Source organism: Petaurus breviceps, unplaced genomic scaffold (genome assembly GCF_028583685.1).
Source record: "Petaurus breviceps papuanus isolate PSGF00001 unplaced genomic scaffold, PetGlider_PUasm1.0 98, whole genome shotgun sequence".
NCBI lineage: Eukaryota > Metazoa > Chordata > Mammalia > Diprotodontia > Petauridae > Petaurus > Petaurus breviceps.
In genome coordinates, this window is record NW_027187460.1 from 58,298,599 (window position 1) to 58,317,755 (window position 19,157).

At 38.6% G+C, this 19,157-nt stretch overlaps 1 protein-coding gene across 2 annotated transcripts in view; it reads right to left on the minus strand.

The window, feature by feature from the left end:
- Nucleotides 1-16,977, minus strand: part of FZD6 (frizzled class receptor 6) — a 70,977-nt gene extending 54,000 nt beyond the window's left edge. The window contains exons 1-2 of one of the 2 annotated variants that reach the window (XM_069080943.1): nt 16,787-16,977; nt 15,092-15,405 (exon numbers count right to left, since the gene is read on the minus strand). In XM_069080943.1, coding sequence (XP_068937044.1) covers nt 15,092-15,268 — 177 coding nt within the window. In that variant the 5' untranslated portion in view covers nt 15,269-15,405; nt 16,787-16,977. Of the gene's footprint in view, nt 1-15,091; nt 15,406-16,328; nt 16,583-16,786 lie in introns of those variants that run through there. The other variant, XM_069080944.1, reaches the window with a different exon arrangement.
- Between the last annotated feature and the right edge of the window lie 2,180 nt (nt 16,978-19,157).

Genomic DNA, 19,157 nt, shown 5'->3' on the forward strand with positions numbered 1-19,157 from the left:
TGGGGGGTGGTTTTGTCCTATTTTGATGGTCTCAGGAGAAGAAGAAAATGAGAGAGAAAAGAAGAAAAGGGGGAGGGAATTCTATCTCACATAAAAGAAGTCTGAGATGAACAGTATACAAATACAAAAGAAGGGACTGAGCAAAGTGAATCCCATGAATCTTGCTTTCATCTAAACTCAACAAAAGAAGGTTCAATACACACACACACACACACACACACACACCACATAAAGTGATGTAAAACACATTAAATGCAACAGGGAAATAGGTGGAATCAGGAAAGGGGAGGGAAGTATGAGGAAGGCAGAATATATAAAAGAGTACCCAAAAGCAAACAAAAACCCTCCAAAATTAGGGGGGATGGGGGAGAAACTAAAAGGGAGATTGTAAGGAAAGAAAGAAAGAGAAGTGACAAATGGCAATTGAGCAGAAACATCAAATTGATAGATCTCAAGCGTTAAGCAAATCCCTCTTTAACAGATTACTTCTTTGAGTAGAAAAAGTACTTAAGGATAACATGGAATGTGAGTGAGATGAACTACTTATCCATAACAGGAAAGATGATAGCAAAAGGGATTAGAAAAGAAGAATCCAGTAATATTAATCACAAAACATACTTGAAACATATCCATACAGAGTTAAAATGAGAGTTTAGAGCATAATCTATTATCCTTCTTGTGAATAAAGAAAAAACAAACAAACCAAAAACAGCCATAGCAATCAGGATTTCAAAGGTACAGCAAAAATAAAATAAAAAGAGAAAAACTGGAAAATGCATTGTGCACCATAGATAATGAAAATAAATAAAATAGTGAAGCAAAAAAAAGTAAATTAAAACAACTCTAACTTTATACCCACTAAGCTAGCAAAACTGCTAAAAAATGGGGAAACTCATTGTTGCAGTGGTTGCTGGTTTAGCCATGACTTGGTTCAACCACTCTCAAAAATAATTTGGAGTGAGGGGTGAAAAGGTACTAAATTGTTAATACACTTGACTTAGAAATGCCACTACCAGAAATTGCTAGGAGTCATTATGACACTGGCACTCTGTTAGTTCAGGCTCAATGCTGGGATGAAATGAGGCACTCACAAATCACTGGAGAGTTAATGAAAGAAGGTTTACCTAGCCCTGGCATAGTAAAGATACAGTAGCACTTAAGTCCTTCTCCATATGGAAATGTTTGGTCAGCAGGGCAGGATGTGGTTACTCTCATGATTTACCAGTACCCACCAAGTCTAAAAGGCACTGACCCCATGAAGGAAGGACCTTTTATGTCCCTGGGTAACCAGGAAGAGACGTCAGCACAGGCAGAGGCTACCTGGAAACTGTGTCAAGGGAAGTATAGTTTGAACCTTCCCCTTCCTCCCTGGCCAATCAAGTACTATTTTCACTACCTTTTAGGGAAAATCTTACCTTAGTCCCTGTTGCAAGAAGGGAGGTACCTTGGTCCTGACATCAAGAGAATATCCCTAATAGGTAATTCAGTAAGAAAAGTTATACAAGGATAAAAATTTCACTAACATTTGTTACAATCAAAAGTAGGAAACAAAATTATTGGAAAATTGATAAAAAAATTAAAGTTTATGAATTTAATACTATATTATTGTACCATAAGGAACATGAAATAGGAAGAATTCAAAGAAATACTAGAAGACTTATATGAAATTATAGAGAACGAGGAACACAGAGCCAAAAGAATATACAAAATGATTGCAACAATGTAAATAAAAGCAACATTATTCTAATACTTCAATGTAAAGAATTTCAATGTAGGTACTTCATATAATGATATAGATTGTAATCTAGTCATTCTATGGCACTTTTGTCTACATCTTCCAAAAAATTAGCCAAAGGAAGTTCATTCATTCAACTGGGAGATTCTTCACATTTTTCTGTGATTATAATGGAACACATGAATTGTCCCCTCGTTATTCTTCAATCTCTCTTTGTGACCAGGCCATATTCTTTATCAATACTAAATTAAAACTAAGAGTCAACAAAGTTGTATTAAAATACAAAGGCAATGTTAGTACTATACTCTGAAAATTAAAGGATATATCCCTTCTATCTGTTAATAATAAATATTCAAAATGGTTTTCTCTGAGAATTTAGTTTATAAAAAGGTTTGTTTTGGTGTATGATGGGATTTATCTGTTGTATCAAAATGTGCTAATACATTTCTTCTTAAAAATTGTAAGGAATCTGGAAATATACATATATATGTATCTACAGAAAAGATGGAATATTATGAATAGCACTGCCTCACAAAACAGCAAAAAAATAGCATAAAAAAATGAGTCATCTAAAAGCTTAGTGAGACCTAAGCCAGATCATCCTGAAAGCTTTTACAAATTAAACTAGGAAGGCAAGAAAGATGTGAAATAAAAGAACTCTACAAGTGTGTCAAAACAAGTTGAATCTCATATTCATGATGTGTGGAATCACATCTGCCTTCTAACACATTTCTGTCCCTGATATATATGTAAAAGACAATGGTACTCAAGAAAGTGAAGTTGGAAAGAGTAGCTGGATAGGAGCAAACAAACATGCAGAAATCCTGCTAAGAGGTCTTCAAGTAAAGGCTAGATGGTTACTTGTTGAAAATGTTACAAGGCAGATATTTTATCAGATAAGGGTTGTACTGGACAGCTCTGAGATCCCTTTTAACTTTGAGATTTTTTGACAATTTTAAAGACACTGAAGAACCCATTTTCAAGATCTCCCAGAGAAGGGATATTAAAGGATACAAAAGATCAAGGACAGTACTGCAAAAAACAGGCAACTAAGAAGTTATTATTTATTACTATTGACCTTTATGCTAATATTTTTATCTTCATAAAATTTTTGAGAACAACCTATACTGATAAAACTTTTGAGAAGGGAATAGACAGGCTTTCAGATGATTCTCTACAGTGAATTATATGTTCTGTCCAACAACTAACAAATTTATGAAATACATAATCAAGTTCTGTCTCAACAAATTTGATGCAACATTTGTTAAACACTAACTATATGCAAGGCACTATGGGAGGCACTGAGGCTAGAAGGGCAAAAAGAAAAAAAAATCCCCAATAGTTTTTGCCCTCAAAGAACTTATATTTTATTAGAATAAAATATGTACACAAATAAATTGAGGAAGGAGAGTACATTAACAATAGGAGAAACGAGGGTAGATTTTACAAAGGAAGTAACCATCCAAACTAAACTTAGAAAGAAGACTTCTGAAAGAGATAAGGAGTATATTTCAGTAATGGAGGATGGCTTGTGAAGATGCACAGAGGTGGGAAACAGCATCAAGTCTGGTTAAGAGATAAATCTTTCAATATCCTGGGATTTAGTTCATCTAGACCCAGTGACTCCAAATGCTCTCTTACTAATTCTCTGCTTATCTTGAATATCAACTCCTCATTACTCATTTTATTTTATCAGTTCAAAGATCATTCCTCTTTGGCAAAGAAAATGAGAAAATTAAGAAATGAGTAGGTTCACCTTCTCTGTCAGTCATTATTATCCACCCATACATCTCCAGCATTGGTCTCATCTTTAAAATTCAAAGATACTTGTGCTGTGATATAAGTGGAATGTTTTCATGAAAAACTTGGCAGATGGAATTATAAACATCGACAAAGGTCACTCCACAGTCCAGTTCAGGGGCTACTTCCTCCTCCCCAGCACCTAGTCCAACACAAGTGAAAGGATATTTCTGTCCTCCTATTTTCTTATGGCACTTGTCTTGCTCTCTCCATCTGTTCTTCATGTATTCACCTGGTATCCTATTTGTCTATGTACATATTAGATTATAAATGCTTTAATATTATTAATTTTCTTCTCTGTATGCCCAGCACCTAGCACAATATTTTGTTTATAGAAGGTACTTAATGCATCAATTTCCAAATGAATTACACTTCAAGAGAAGTTGCAAAAAATTTAACATTTCTTTTGGTGTCCAAGATCCTCTTCTTTCTTTTAACTGGACAAATGGACAAAGAACTCCTAAGGAAAGAGTCCTAACAAAGAACCTCCAAAGGTGTTAGCTGAACTGGAAAAATACAACTATGGGTTGTTGCTGAGCAGAAAGATTCAAACCAGGGTAGAACTGTATCTTGGAAGACAAATGATTCAGAAGTAAATAGTGGGTATTAAAAACTGCAGAGAGTTTAAGGAAAATGAGAATTGCACTTTAGTTTATTGTGTGGTTGTCAATGCCTTTCATAAGGTGGTGATGATGAAAGCCTGAAAGCCACTGAACTGCCAGGAAATAATCTAATTCCATTATAACAAATGCCTCAAGTAGCCCACTTTATTTCAAGAAATATTCAATATGTCAAAGTTCTGGTAACACAAGAGAATTTCAACACAAAATATCAAAATGATATTTTAAAAATAATGATGATGATACTCAATATAGCGTCTACTATATGCCAGGTACTGTGCTAAGCTCTTTACATATATTATCTCATTTGATCCTCAAAACAACCCTGGGAGGTAAGTGCTATCATTATCTCCATTTTATAGTTAAGGAAAATGAGGCAAAGCTCTCAAAGTCAAGTGACTTGTACAGGATCATACAGCTTGTGTAAGAGGCTGAATTTGAACTCAGGTCTTTCTGACTCTAGACCTGGTGCTCTACACAGCCCAAATATACACTGTTCTTTGAATCAGAAGTTCTTGGTTTTAGCAATGACTTTTTTCCCATTTAATAAGTCAGTGAATCCTTCTGTGGTCATGTAAAATGGAAACTACTCATTTTACAATTTTCAAAGTATTCTACTCACAATGACCTTCTAAGGAAGTTGTGCAAGGATTATTATTCCTACTTTATAAATTAGGCAAGTGGTTCTTTCTGTCATATAATGCTATGAAGCCAAGTCAATAATACTTGCACTACCTACCTCACAAAGTACTTAAGAAAAAAGCACTTTGTAAATGGCAAAGCAATATATAAACATTTAAAATAACTGAAAAATGGGGCAACTAGGTGGTGCAGTGAAGCACTGGCCCTGAAGTCAGAAGGATCTGAGTTCAAATCCGGCCTCAGACACTTGACACATTTACTAGTTGTGTGACCTTGGGCAAGTCACTTAATCTCAACTGCCCTCCAAAAAGCAAAAATAAAATAAAATAATTGAAAATTAACCTGTATATACTATAGGAACCTAGAAGAGAGGAGAAGATAAAGTCAATTACTTCATAAAATATAAAAAATGAAGACCTCTTGAATCATTTTGCAGGTAGCAATCCTTTGCACTTGATTCTCTTCCTTTTAAATAAGGTATTATAAAATGCTTTGCAAATTTTAAAGCAGAAATGTCAGCTCTTGGTAATACCGGTATCACTGACTGCAATACTATCTTGTCTCTAAATCGAGTTTTCACCTACTGCATAGGCACTTTTTTGACTTCATAAAATAGGTTAATTTTTTTTTCTTAGATTCATAGTCAGTAACAATAGAAGTAGCAAATTCTATTATTTCAATGTTTTAAACTCCCATAATTTTTAAATGTCAAGATATCCAGACACTGAACTCATAGTTTTTCAACTTCTAATTAATATTACCTGATAATACATACTGTTTTTAACAATTTCTTTCCAGAGTTGCTATATAAAATTTCAAATATCTCTATTGAGCCTGGCCTATTCCATCAAGAAATTATCTAAAAATCAGTCATTCAGTTGAACAAGCATTCATTCCTGTGTGAAAGGCTTTAATCTAGGTACTAATATACAGAAACAGACAAAACAATCCCTGCTTTCAAAGAGCTGGGGGGAAAGTGAGACAAGGAAACATAACATCTACTTTTGTTATTCAGTCATTTTTCAGTTGTGTCTGACTCTTCATGACCGCCCCTTGAGGTTTTCTTGGGAAAGATACTGGAGTAGTCTGTCATTTCCTTCTCCATCTCATTTTACAGATGAAGAAACTGAGGCAAATAGGTTTAAGTGACTTGCCCAGAGTCACACAAGCCAGTAAGCATCTAAGGCTGGATTTAAATTCAGGAAGACTCATCTTCCTGACTCCAGGTCCAGTATTCTATCCACTATACCACCTAGCTGCCCCAAAACAAAGAATATACAAAGTGAACAGGAAGAAATTTGGTAAGAGAAAGACTATCAACATGGGAGGAGAGATCAGAAGTCAGGAAAGGGTCTTTTCATGACATGGTACCTAAGCTGTCCCTTAAAGGAGCTGGAGATTCCAAATTTTGTTGCTGGATATGAAAGGGGGGAAGATTAGGAGAGATGGCAACAGGAGCTGAATCCATTAGATTTTATAATAAAACAACTTATAAATATTTAAGAATAGACAGCCAATAGAAACAGAATTTTTTTGTCTCGTTTTTTTCTTCCTCTACCCCTTTATAAAAATGGAAATCGATATGGAAACAATACATTGTTTCTGTATAACATATTGACTAACAGGTGAAAAGGAAAAGGAAGGTTTTTTGCTCATTTCCCTTTAGAATTCAACAAAAGTAGAGTCACCACATGCTGTTCCAAACACAATACACAGCTTTGCTTTTGCCCAGGCTTATATGAAAGCAATTCAGCAAGAAAAAAAAAATGTTCCTGTTTCCCTTTTTCCTATGCCATTTTCAACCTTCTCCGGAAGAGATCATAGTTTCCCTCGGGAGGTTAGCCTCAGAATTTCAGAAACAATGTTCTAGAGAGCAAGCAAAAATGGACACAATGGAAAACTAGTAGCCATTTGTTTTTCACTTAGGTAATTAGCCTGTGCAAAACAGCCTTTAAAAATCAAACTGTATATCATAAATGCATTCATTCTTTGCAATACAAAGGAGAGACTTCTAATATCAAGTTGAAAGATATAATACTTGTTTCCCACTCACTGAATTTCTAGAAGTGATATTCCACCTTTTTGTACTAATGTTTTAATGACTTTTAGTGGCGAAGGTGCTGACCTCTCAAAGAGGAAGACCTCTCGAATCCTCCCTTGAATACTTAATAGCTGTGTGACCCTAGGCAAATCATTTCACCTGTTTGTTTCTTCAGCTATTGAATGAGGGTCTCATCTACCTCTAAATCAATGATCCTACAGATCTTCATTTATGTGTTAGAAATTCAGCAGTGACTAGGAGGTATCAAACCTAGGCTGCTGTTTTTTTTTTAAATAATATAAACTATATTTTCCTTAAAGTAACACTGCCAAAGAGAATTTGGCACTAAAGGTTAGTAACTCAACATTACTGGGCCATGCATCCTGTCTGAAGTGAAAGGGAAGTGTTAGTATTTGAACAAAGAACTATGTGACTTGAAGCTAACAATCCCATATGATCCAGCCAAAAAACTAACTAGTGTCCTCTCATTATTCCAAATACTTAAAAGTCAGTCAAGAATGACTCTGAATACAGTTTGGCAACCATGTTCGAGGCTGGAATGAGAGCGAAGAGGAAGAAGACAACATTAAATTTCATAGTTCATTAGAACTAAGGCAGGGAGATGTCTATAATATCCTAGATGTCAATCATCTGATTTGGAGATAAGGGTAGGGGCAAGAATGATTAGGAAGAATGTTCTCAATTGAATTGTTGAGACAGTAGGGCCTTTTTCTTAATAATACTTAAGTTCTATTTAGATATGGACTCTAAGTAGAAGATGAAAGAGGAAAATAGGAAAAGGGAACAGACAAGAATCTTTACAAATAAATTGATTTTATGATCCAAGGTTACATCTAGATTTTACAGTTGGCAAAGATTTGAATCAACACATCTCAATTTGAATCTGTAATAATACTCCCTGCTCCTCTGATACAGTCAGGAAAGATAAAATGAAACAGACACCATATAATAAGGTCTGGGAATGCAGGGTGCCAGAAAGTGTTCCCATAAAAGACTTACAATGCTTAGACAATTCTGAAGGTCCCTTCCTAGCCTTTGAACACTTCAAAAATCCATGATTTCACAACAATGAGTACTCCCTCCACCAGGAGAGACTGCAATCCCTGCTGTAGTCAAATTTCATCACCCTGCAGCCACCAAGGTGAAGAGCCGCATCAAACTCAAGCATAGTCTGTCACTGAGCCATATTTGAAATCTTTCTAATTTAGGTGGAATCTAATAGAGCTTGGATTTTGCTGGAAAAGTTAAAACAAACAAACAAACCAGGATCGCCTCAAAACCACAGGGTAGCATGAAAGTATGACTTAGTGAATGAGGACTAGATACTTGTTTTAAAAAAATTAAAAGGACTAAGGCAAAACAGAAAGGGACAAGAAGTTACAAAGTGCAGTAGGTAAAACATAAACATCATTGTAAGCTGCTTTATTAATACTTACAAGTTACTTGAAAAAATGTCTGCATTTCAAATGTCCTACACATTAAGTATTTAAAAATCAACTATGCAAATAAAAAATGTAGTAGACATGGTTAGACAACAGTCTGTAATAAAAACAGCTAAATGTTTTAGTAACACTAAATCCATCCAAAAAAGGCAACAGGTTGCATCATGAGGTAATAAGATCTCCATCACTTAATAATGTTTAAGCAGAGGTTGGATGATTATTTATTGGCAATTTTGAATACAAGTACAGGATGAGACAAGATAACCTCTAACAGGCCTTTCACCTCTAAAAGTCTATTATTTAAAATATTCCCTGCTTTGTCTCTAGGTAGTCATGCCCAAACTTGCCTAATACAGTTCCAAATAAAACTTTTCTGGGAACAGAAAGTCTAATGGAAAATGTTTAAAAAAAAAAAAGGCCTTTTCATCCTCCCTCCCCCCGCCCCGTGTGGCTAGGAAAGGAGCAGGTGGTCTGCTTGCTTTTTTCCTTTTTTCCCTTTAAACTCAGAAAACTATAAACTGAAGCAATGAAACTGTAATAATAAGGGCAATTGATATGCTTAACATACAAAGGAAATGATGTTATTGGACAGGAAATAAAAGAAGTGCCCTTTCTACAGACCCCAAATTTGCAAAGAACAAAACAAAATGACTGGTGCAGTTTTTTTTTTTAAAAGCAGCATATGATTCAACATTTCACAAAGAAATTTTATTGTTAGATATAGTGTAAATGGTAAAGGGGTATGGAACAAAGACTAGCTCCGATTACCTTACTATTACAGTTATTTAGTAGCAAGGATGTATCTCTTATATCTTTTAAAATACCTTTCCAGGGAAGAGACTGTCTAAATAGCTGAATAGTACATGGTCAACATGAGTATTCAAATTGGCCTTGTGAAAGGATAAATTATTTGTGTAGTGCCAACACATCAAATAGGTTAAGTAAATATACAAGAGGACCTTAAGAAATGGGATATTGAAAATGTCTAAAGATATATAAAGTTCAGTTTTCATACAAAGAGTAATTTTTATACATGATGTAATATAAAGATCACAAAAGAAATAACTAAGAAGGCAATGAATAACACTGAAAGCACCCAATAACTTTAAGAAACTGAAACCTCCCACATTGCAATGCACTAGTTAAAAATATACACTAAAGAGTATAAGTATGTAATTTGTAGTACACTTCTAAAAACACTTTTAACAGCTCTTCTATACAATGAAGTAGTCTAAGAACTATTCTTTGCACAAACTGAATTCAATATGGTATTTCAACTCTTGGTTATTTTCCCTACAGAAAACAACCTTTCTTAGACTATATTGCTTTCTTGATAAAAAAAAAAAAAAACAGCGCTGTCTCCCAATGTAAGTTAGGATCAGTTTCTATATCTGTATAGTAGGGCAAGAACCTGCTGCTACAGGTAACTCTTTATTCCCTCAAACTACCTACATTTGCATATCTCTAAATAAGAAGTGGGTAATAATGAGTGGCACCTAAGGCAATAGTTGTTACTACAACTACCACACCATAAGGTGTCTTCTCTTACTCCCCCCACCTTAGAGATAGTTTTGGTTTTCTCTTTCTCCTTACATGTACCTACTTTTTTCTTCTTCTTTCTCTTGGCCCTATAGTTTAACTGTATTAGCAACATTTATGTACACTGTTTAACCTAGAATAAAAGCAGAGCTCCCCATGAATCCAACCCCATGAACTTTTATCCCCCTTTTCTTTCAGCTCTACCAGTCATTCATTCCCATTTTCCCAACATTCACATAAAGAATAGTGAATGGAGAGGAGGAACCAAGATGGTGGCATAGAAGCAGGAAAACTCCCTGCGCTCACCCCATAACCACCTCAAATACTTATAAAAAAATGATTCTAAACAAACATTTGAGCTACAGAACCCACAAAGTGACAGAGAGAAACAAACCTCCCACTGAAGACAGCCCGGCAGGTGGACAAGAAAGGTCCATTGCAGCATGCTGGGAGCAGAGCCCACCCCGTTGAGTCTGTGGATTTAGCCACAAGGCAGGAGAGTGGATCACCAGCAGCTGTGGCAGTTTCCAGAATTATCAATTCATAAATGCAAAAGACAAAGAGAGGTTTGTGGACTTTGGGAACAGAGGGTCTGGCAGTACGGTCTGGCCTCTGCCCCCAGGAGGGAGAAGCAGCTAAGGTGTGGTGGCCACGGCCCTGTGGCTGCTTCAGAGCTCCTGGCCTGCAGAATGTAGGGGAACCAAGCAACCATTCTGAGGGGTAATTGCTCTTGCTTTAACCAGCTTGGATTTGGATTGCTGTCTAGGGTGGAGGTCCTGGGGTAGATGACCAGGTGCCAGAGCTGGTAGAGGCTTCAGAGAGGGTAGCCAACTAATAGCTCTGGCAGCTGAGAAAACCCCAGCTACTTGGAACAAAGCTATCCTCTCTGGAAGAAGAGTTCTACTGTGGCAAAAAGCTCACAAGTCAAGTAATTGAGTGGCAACATGAGCAAGCAAAGGAAGTACAGCAATCTGACTTTGGATTCCTTTTTTGCGGGACAAAAAGGATCAAAACATGGAATGGGAGGAAGAAAACAAAGTCAGAACTCCTGCACCAAAAGCTTCCAAGAAAAATATGAACTGATTACAGGCCATAGAGGAGCTTAAGAAGGATTTTGAAAACCAAATAGGAGAAGTGGAGGAAAAATTGGGAAGAGAAATGAGAATGAAGCAAGAAAATCTTGAAAAGAGAGTCAACAACCTGACTGAAGAAAATAACACCTTAAAAAATAGACTAACTCAAATAGCAAAAGAGGCTCAAAAAGGCAATCAGGAGAAGAATGCTTTAAAAAGCCAAATTTGCCAGATGGAAAAAGAATCTCAAAAGCTCACTGAAGAGAATCATTCCTTCAGAATTAGATTGGAGCAAATGGAAGCTAGTGACTTTATGAAAAATCAAGATACTATTAAACAGATCCAAACAAATGGAAAAATAGAAGTCAATGTGAAATATCTCACTGGGAAAACCACTGACCTGGAAAATAGATCCAGGAGAGATAATTTAAAAATTATTGGACTACCTGAAAGCCACAATCAAAAAAAGAACCCAGAAATCATCCTTCAAGAAATTCTCAAGGAAAATTGCCCTGATGTTTTAGAACCAGAGGGCAAAATAGAGATTGAAAGAATCCACCCATCACCTCCTGAAAAAGATCCCAAAAAGAAAACTCTTAGGAATATTATAGCCAGGTTCCAGAATTCCCAGATCAAGGAGAAGATATTACAAGCAGCCAGGAAGAAACAATTTGAATACTGTGGAAACACAATCAGGATAACACAGGATCTCGCAGCTTCTACACTGAGGGATCAAAGGGCTTGGAATATGATATTCCGGAGGTCAAAGGAGCTGGGATTAAAACCAAGAATCACCTACCCAGCAAAAATGAGTATCATATTTCAGGGGAAAATATGGTCATTCAGTAGAATAGAGGATTTTCAAGCATTATTGATGAAAAAACCAGATTTAAATGGAAAATCTGTCATTCAGATACAAGAAGCAAGAGAAGCATGAGAAGGGAGACAGGGAAATCATAAGAAACTTATCAAAGTTGAACTATTTACATTCCTACACAGAAAAACGATAATCGTAACTTATGAAACTTTTCTGAGTATGAAGATAGTTGAAGGGAATATAAATGTGTATATATATATATGTATACATACATATATATGTCTTTATAGGAGGGTATATGGGCATATGAATACATATGTGAGTGTGTATATATATGTGTACAGATACACATAGACAGAGGGCACAGGACCAGTTGAATAGGAAGGGATGATACTTTTTTTGGTTTTGTTTTTCGAAGGGATGATACTTAAAAAGTGAACTTGAGAGGTGAGAGAGGAATATAATGAGAGGAGATGGGGAAGAGACAGAATGGGGTAAATTACCCCATATAGAACAGGCAAGAGAAAACTGTTGCAACGGAGAGGAAGAAGAGGAAGGCAAAAGGGAATGGGTCAACTTCACTCTCATTGAATTTGGCTTAGGGAGGGAATAACATATACACTAAATAGGGTATCCCACCCTACAGGAGAGTAGGGCTGAAGGGGATAAGAGGGGGGATGATGGAGGAGAGGGCAGGTTAGCGGGAAAGGAAGTTGGAAGCACACACTTTTGAGAAGGGACAGGGTCAAAGTAGAGAATAGAATAGGTGGGGGTCAGGATAGGACAGAGGGAAATATAGTCAGTCTTTCACAACATATCTACTATAGAAATGTTTTGCATAGCTACACATGTATAACCTGTATTGAACTGCTTATCTTCCCAGTAAGGGTGGGTAAAGAGGGAGGGAGGGAAAGAATCTAGAATTCAAAGTTTTAAAATCAAATGTTTAGGGGTGGCCAGGTAGCACAGCGAGTAAGAGCACCGGCTCCAGTGTTGAGAACACCTGGAGATCGAATCCCGGGCTCAGACACTTAGCACCCACCCAGAAACACCTGGCCGTGTAACCTTGAGCAAGTTACTTAACCCCAATTGCTTAGGGGCGGCCAGGTGGCTCAGCAAGTAAGAGCATCGGCTCCAGTGTCGGGATGACCTGGATCAAATCCAGGCTCAGATACTCAGCACCACACCCAGAAATAATAACTGGCCGTGTAACCTTGAGCAAGTTACTTAACCCCAATTGCTTTAAAAGAAAAAAAAATCAAATGTTTAAAAAAAAAACCTATTATTATTATTATTTTTTACATGCAACTGAGAAATAAGATATACAGGCACTGGGGTATAGAGATCCATCCTGTCCTACTGGAAAGTCAGAGGGAGCGTGGGGGAAGATATAGGAGACAGCAGACTGGAGAAGGGAGCATACAGTGGGATCACTGTTTTGGGGCGGTGGGTAGGGGAAAGACGGGGAGAAAATTTGTAACTCAAAATCTTGAGGAAATGAATGATGTAGACTAAAAATAAACATAAAATTTAATCAAAAAAAGAATAGTGAATGGCTGGATAGTGATAGATTACACATATATTATAAAATATGTATTATATATTCATATCTATTTTCTCAATCAGGAAAATTTTCATGTAAAAGATGCTACTTGAATCCAGTCTTGGAAGAAATATATATTTGAGTTATAGACTCACCTAAACTCATCATCAGATAATTTGATATTAAATCAGATTGAACTACTCTTTATATTGTTCAAATCATCATTCAAATAAGTATATACCCAAGAGAGACAACATGGCATAATGGATAGAGAACAAGCATCTGAGTCAGAATTAGGTTCAAATCCCACCTTTGATTACGTATTTGCTGTGTGACATATTTGTGCTGTGCTAGTCACTTAAACTCTTTATCTTGGAGGCAAATCTCTTAAACTAAAAATTGCAGAGAAGGTGCTGACCTGTACTGGTAGAAGAAATTCTTACCAGGAGCTCCCTACACTGAAGAAATCAAGGGTCCAGTAAAAAAAAATTATACACATACATATATGTTAATAAGCATTTATTAAATGCTTACTTTTGTGTTAGGGACTATGCTAAGCCTATGGATACAAAGACAAAAATGAATCTGTTCCTTCAAAGAGCTTACATTCTAATGGAAAAGACAACATAGACATATAGAAGTAGAGAGTATATACAAAAGGAGTAAGTGGTACAAGAGATGAAGAATGCTAGGTCAGAAACACCTGCATTCCAATCTGATCTCAGACAATTACTAGCTGTGTGATCCTAGGGAAGTCACTTTTTCTGTTTGCCTCAGTTTTCTCAAATGTTGTGTTGTTAGGTTTGTCCTTTGTTTTTGATGAGGACCATGACATCAGAAAAATAATTTTTTTTTTTGTAACTACTTGCAGCTGACTTTGATTTGAAGGAGGGCTGTGCAAGGTCACCAGCCTTTCTCCTCCAGAGTCATCTGGGTACAGTGGCCTGATTTTCATCAGGACTGGAGATGGCCCAGGATGAAATGGGAGACCCTGTCCCTCTCAGGCTAAGGTCTTTTCAGGTTCTCACTCTAAGTGAAGTAATGCCTATTCAGTGAATAGTCCTTTTTAAGAAGTGAGACATTTCCTCAAATGTAAAGTGGGAATATTAGTAGCAGCTACTTGGCAGGATAAAATAAGAGAGAATATTTGTAAAAAGCATTTAGCGGTATGCCTAGCACACTGTAAGTGCTATTTAAGTATTCCATCCCTCCCCCTTCTCTACAAGGTAGTTTATGAAGGGAGAGCACTAGCAGCTAAGACGGTCAGCAGGGGCTTCATGCAGAGGGTGGCAGCTGAGCTAAGTCTTGAAAGAGACAAACATTTGTCTACAGACTGTTAAGAATTGAATGCAGCATCACATAATTTAACATGAGAACTTAGGTTGAAAGATTTCTTTATATTGTTTAAATTATTATTCAAACAAGTATGAAAACTTGTTTGACTGGTACAAAGTACTGAGTTCTCATAGTGTCATGGTTAGATATGAAATGACTATACTGAGGAAAGAAAAAATCTGGTATAAAATTTGAGGACAATTATATTCCATTCAGAGAAGCAAGATATTAATTACTAACTACATGACGTTGCCAAATTATTCATTCCTATCATAATTCTGTATGAATGTACTCCCATTTTAAGTTAATCCTATATTTGAAGATTGAAAGTTTTTAAAAAGATAAATTAAGGATAATTCTTAACTTCATAAAAGTTATACACAACTTGAGATGTACATCAATCTAGTGAGTAAAGAAAGTTATACCTGTAGTTTACTATTAGAATGCCTACAAAACTTCAAAGTTAAAGGAAGAGCAACTCACCTCCATTTCTAATGCAGCAATAGACTGGTCATAATGTCCCATCAAATTAGGGAAAAATGTCATATTGTAGGTCATTTTCACACATTTGGGAACAGTAACTGGTTCACAGGTAAAGAAACTGTGCCCTCTTATGAGGGGCAATGTTATACATATCATAAAAATTATGATTACTTCCATTTTCTTCAAATTCCTGATTTTACCACATGGTCTGGAATGCAGTTATTTCCAACCTCTTAGGCAATATCACCAAAAGGTTGCTCAAATTGCTCTTTTCATTATTTTACCATCCTCTAGGATTACTTCTGTATTGTTAACTGTAAAACCAAACAAGACACATCAACTTTAGTCACAATTTTAGAATAAGACACAAATGTTAACATGAACCAAGTTTAAAATGATGTCTAAGTAATGACTTCCACTTACAATTGCATGCCCTTTAAGAACGCACATTTCTATTATTTTTAGGGAATAGTCATAAAATCCTTGTATGGTGAACATTCTATAACGCCCAAACATTAATTCTAGTACAGAGTTAAAGTAGGTAAGTAGGTAGGTAGGCAAGGATGGGGAGAAGAATGCTGGTAAAAATGAATCACAAAGGAATTACAGAATTATAGTAGTTTAGAGACCATAGAGGTCATCCAGTGCAACTCCCTTATTTAATAAAAGAGAAAACTGTAGCCCAGAGAAGTGAGATGCGCACACAGTCACTAAGAAAGAGGGACTGGAATAAAATTCTGGCCCTCAAATCCTTAAATCCTGCAAGCTGCCTCCCCAGACTCTATTTCAACATTCTGGAGGTAGAGTTGTCCTCTTGCTGAACAACTAACTAGATATGAACTTTCTCGGGTTCCTTCATAGAAGGCACTGTTGCATGCACGGTACAGGAAGAACACTGTATCTGGCGTCAGGGGATGTAGGTTAAAATCCCAGCTCTGCCACCTATCTGTGTGGACCCCTGGCAAAGAACTTCTCTCAGTCTTAGTTTCATTCATAAAATAAGGGAACTAGACTAGATGACCTATAGGGTCCTTTCCACGTCTAAAAAGACGACCCTATGAACCCCCTGCACACCGCTGTTCCCCTCCTCTCCAAACAGGCAGGAATGAGGGATTAGCAATCCGATCAAGGGTGGGGCGCGAACCCTTCCCAGCTCCCCGACCCACCACAAACCACTCGGAAATAAGGCCCCTCCACGGTTTTATGAGCCGACCCGAGCCCAGGGCGAGTTGCGCACCTGGCTGCAGCAGGGATCGGTTGCCCCTGCTCCCTAGCAGGGCACCTGTCCCTGCCCTGGCCCGCAGTCTCCTCCCACGCTCCGGTGGGCGACTTCCGCGAGTTAACTCGGAAAGTGTCTTGGGAAATTTGGCCCCTAACTTGGGGAGAAACTTTCAGCGGGTGCGAACAAGTGACCGCAGCCTCCTCCCGCGAACACCTGTAGCTCCGGCGTGCGCAGGGGGCCCTCCCCAGCACCGAGACCAGGACCAGCACGAGGTTACTCCAGGAGGGAGCGAGCACCACCCCCGCCCCCTTCCGGCTCGCGCAGCCCCTCAGCAGCCGCTCCCCGTTACCTGGACAACCGCCCCCCTCCCCCACCCCTCCATACAGACACCACCCGCGGGAGGTTGGCTCCTCCGAGGAAGCCCAGGTTCGTCGCCTACGGGACGGCCCGGGCCACCACGGCCGCCTCTTTACCTGCGGAGAACTTCTAAGTGGCCCTAGCGCCAGCGCCGCTAATGCCGCCTCCGTCTTCGCCGCTGCCGCCTCCCTCCCCTCGAGTCCCCGCGGCGGGAGCAAATGGCTCTGGCTAGTTGCCGGGATCCGGCAGCCGCACGGGGCGCGAGAGCTAGGCGATCCCGCGAGACTGAGCTGGGGCAGGTCGAGCCTGGACAGGTCCGGGCTCGCGGCTCCGGGGCTGCAGGGGAAGCGCTCCCCCGCCCCCGCACTAGTCCCAGCGCGGGGCCCTCGCAAGATTCCAGGGGAGTGCGGGAGGGGGAGCCCCTGAGTAAGCCTCGGCAGCCCCTGTGCCCCAGATGGAATGAGCGGGGCCGGAGGACGGAGGGGGTGTCGTGCAGTGAAAGACCCCGATTATTATCTGGCTTCGAGGTTTGGGGAAGGGAAGCTCCCTTTCCCCACCTGCTTTTGTAGAGTCCTCGAAAGAGTGCACCGACTCCAAGTCTTGGTTTACCCACTGGGAAATAAATGGCAGAGCACTTGGATTGTGCCGTGAGTTGTTCCCCAGGGTCTGGCGAGGCTCAATGTAATTAGTATCTGTGAAGCACTCTCTGAACCTCAAAATGAAGCGTCCTTTGAAGAAGAAACAGCACAGCTTTTCATCTCTTGTTTTCTGTAGCTGAGCGCTCAGTGAAAAGTATTTTCCCAGGGTAGGTTTGCTCTGCAAAGCCTGTGGTGCCAAAGAAACCTGAGCTAGTGATTAGGTGGGACAGCTCCTGATTTGGATAAAGCTACTCCTTGTGCACGAGAATCCAGAAAATGATCAGGGTCACAGAATCTGGGTGTCGGAAGGGAGCTCCAGCTGTGACTTCTTCCTTTGCACAACGGATGCATTTATCAAATTCTGTCTGTTAGAAATGTAAAATAACTGGAAAAGCAACCTTATTTAAATCTAGAATTTCTTATTAATTATTTTATGAAGTAAAAGTATTTATGAAGTACGAAGTATCATACCCTAACTTATCTTTTTAAAAAACTTTAGTCTTCCTATCCAGGATTTGCTTAAAATGAGGGTTCACCTGTACAGAAGTATACCAGTCATTAAAGACATTGGCTTCTCAGAATGGCTTTCCAAAATTCCATCTCAAAATACATACAAGGATTTTTCATTAAACTCACTTATCTGCTATAAGATATATGGATATAGATATAGACAGGTATGTATACATATATAATGTATAAACACTTATGTTTGCATATTCATATGTGTATACATATACATATATGTGTGTATAGGCTCCTTGTTCTTCCTTGGTAAAGAATCCCCCCCTGGGGTGGCTAGGTGGCACTGGCCTTGGAGTCAGGAAGAACTGAGTTCAAATTCAACTCAGACACTTGACACTTACTAGCCCTGTTATCTTGGGCAAGTCACTTAACCCCAGTTGCCCTACCTTATCCCCTCCAAAAAGCAAAAAAAAAAAAAAAATCCTCCTAAAACATCCAATAGAAGTAGTCATAAGTCTTTCCCACATATAGTGAGAGGGGATCCTCTATATCCCAAGGAAACCACTTTCACATACCTCTAGTTGTGAGGACATTTATTCTTATATCAAGCCAAAATCTAACTCGATGAAACTTTCATATGGTCTAGGATATCTGGTTACCTCTCTAGGTTGGTGGTGAGGGGCTGAAGGTGAAGGTTCTTCCTATCTGACTGCTCCTACTCAGTCTCCTTTGCTGAATCTCACTGCTACACCTCCAGTCTCAGACCTCCAACCATCTATTAAGCATCTCAAACTGGAGGTCCTGTAGGCATCTTAAATTCAGCATGTCTAAAACAGAACTCATCTTTACCCCTTAAACCCTTTGCAACTCAGGTTTGGTTCTTGATTCTTCACTCTCTTGCCCTCATCCCTCATATCCAATCTGTTGCTAAGGCCTGTTGATTTTACCTTTGAACATCTTTCTACTATGCCCCTTTTTCTCTGATCCTGCCACCACTCTAAGTGTAGGTCCTTGTCTCCTCATGCCTGGATTATTGCAGTAGTCTGCTGGTTGTGGTCTGACTGTCACCAATCTCTCTGCACTCTAGTCCGTCCTCCACTCAGCTGATAAAAATGATTTTTCTAATGCACAGGTCTGACCAAGTCACTCCCCTACTTAATAAACTCTAGTGGCTCCCTGTCACCTCCAGTATCAAATATAGAATCGTCTGTTTGGCTTTCAAAGCCCTTAGTAATCTGCCCCCTCTCCACCTTTCCAGTCTTCTTACATCTTATGCCCGCTTTATTCTTCCATACACTGACTAGCTAATCTCCTTGTTCTTCCTTGAACAAGACACTCCATCCATCTCTTGACTCCTGGCATTTTCACCGGCTGTCCCTCATGAATG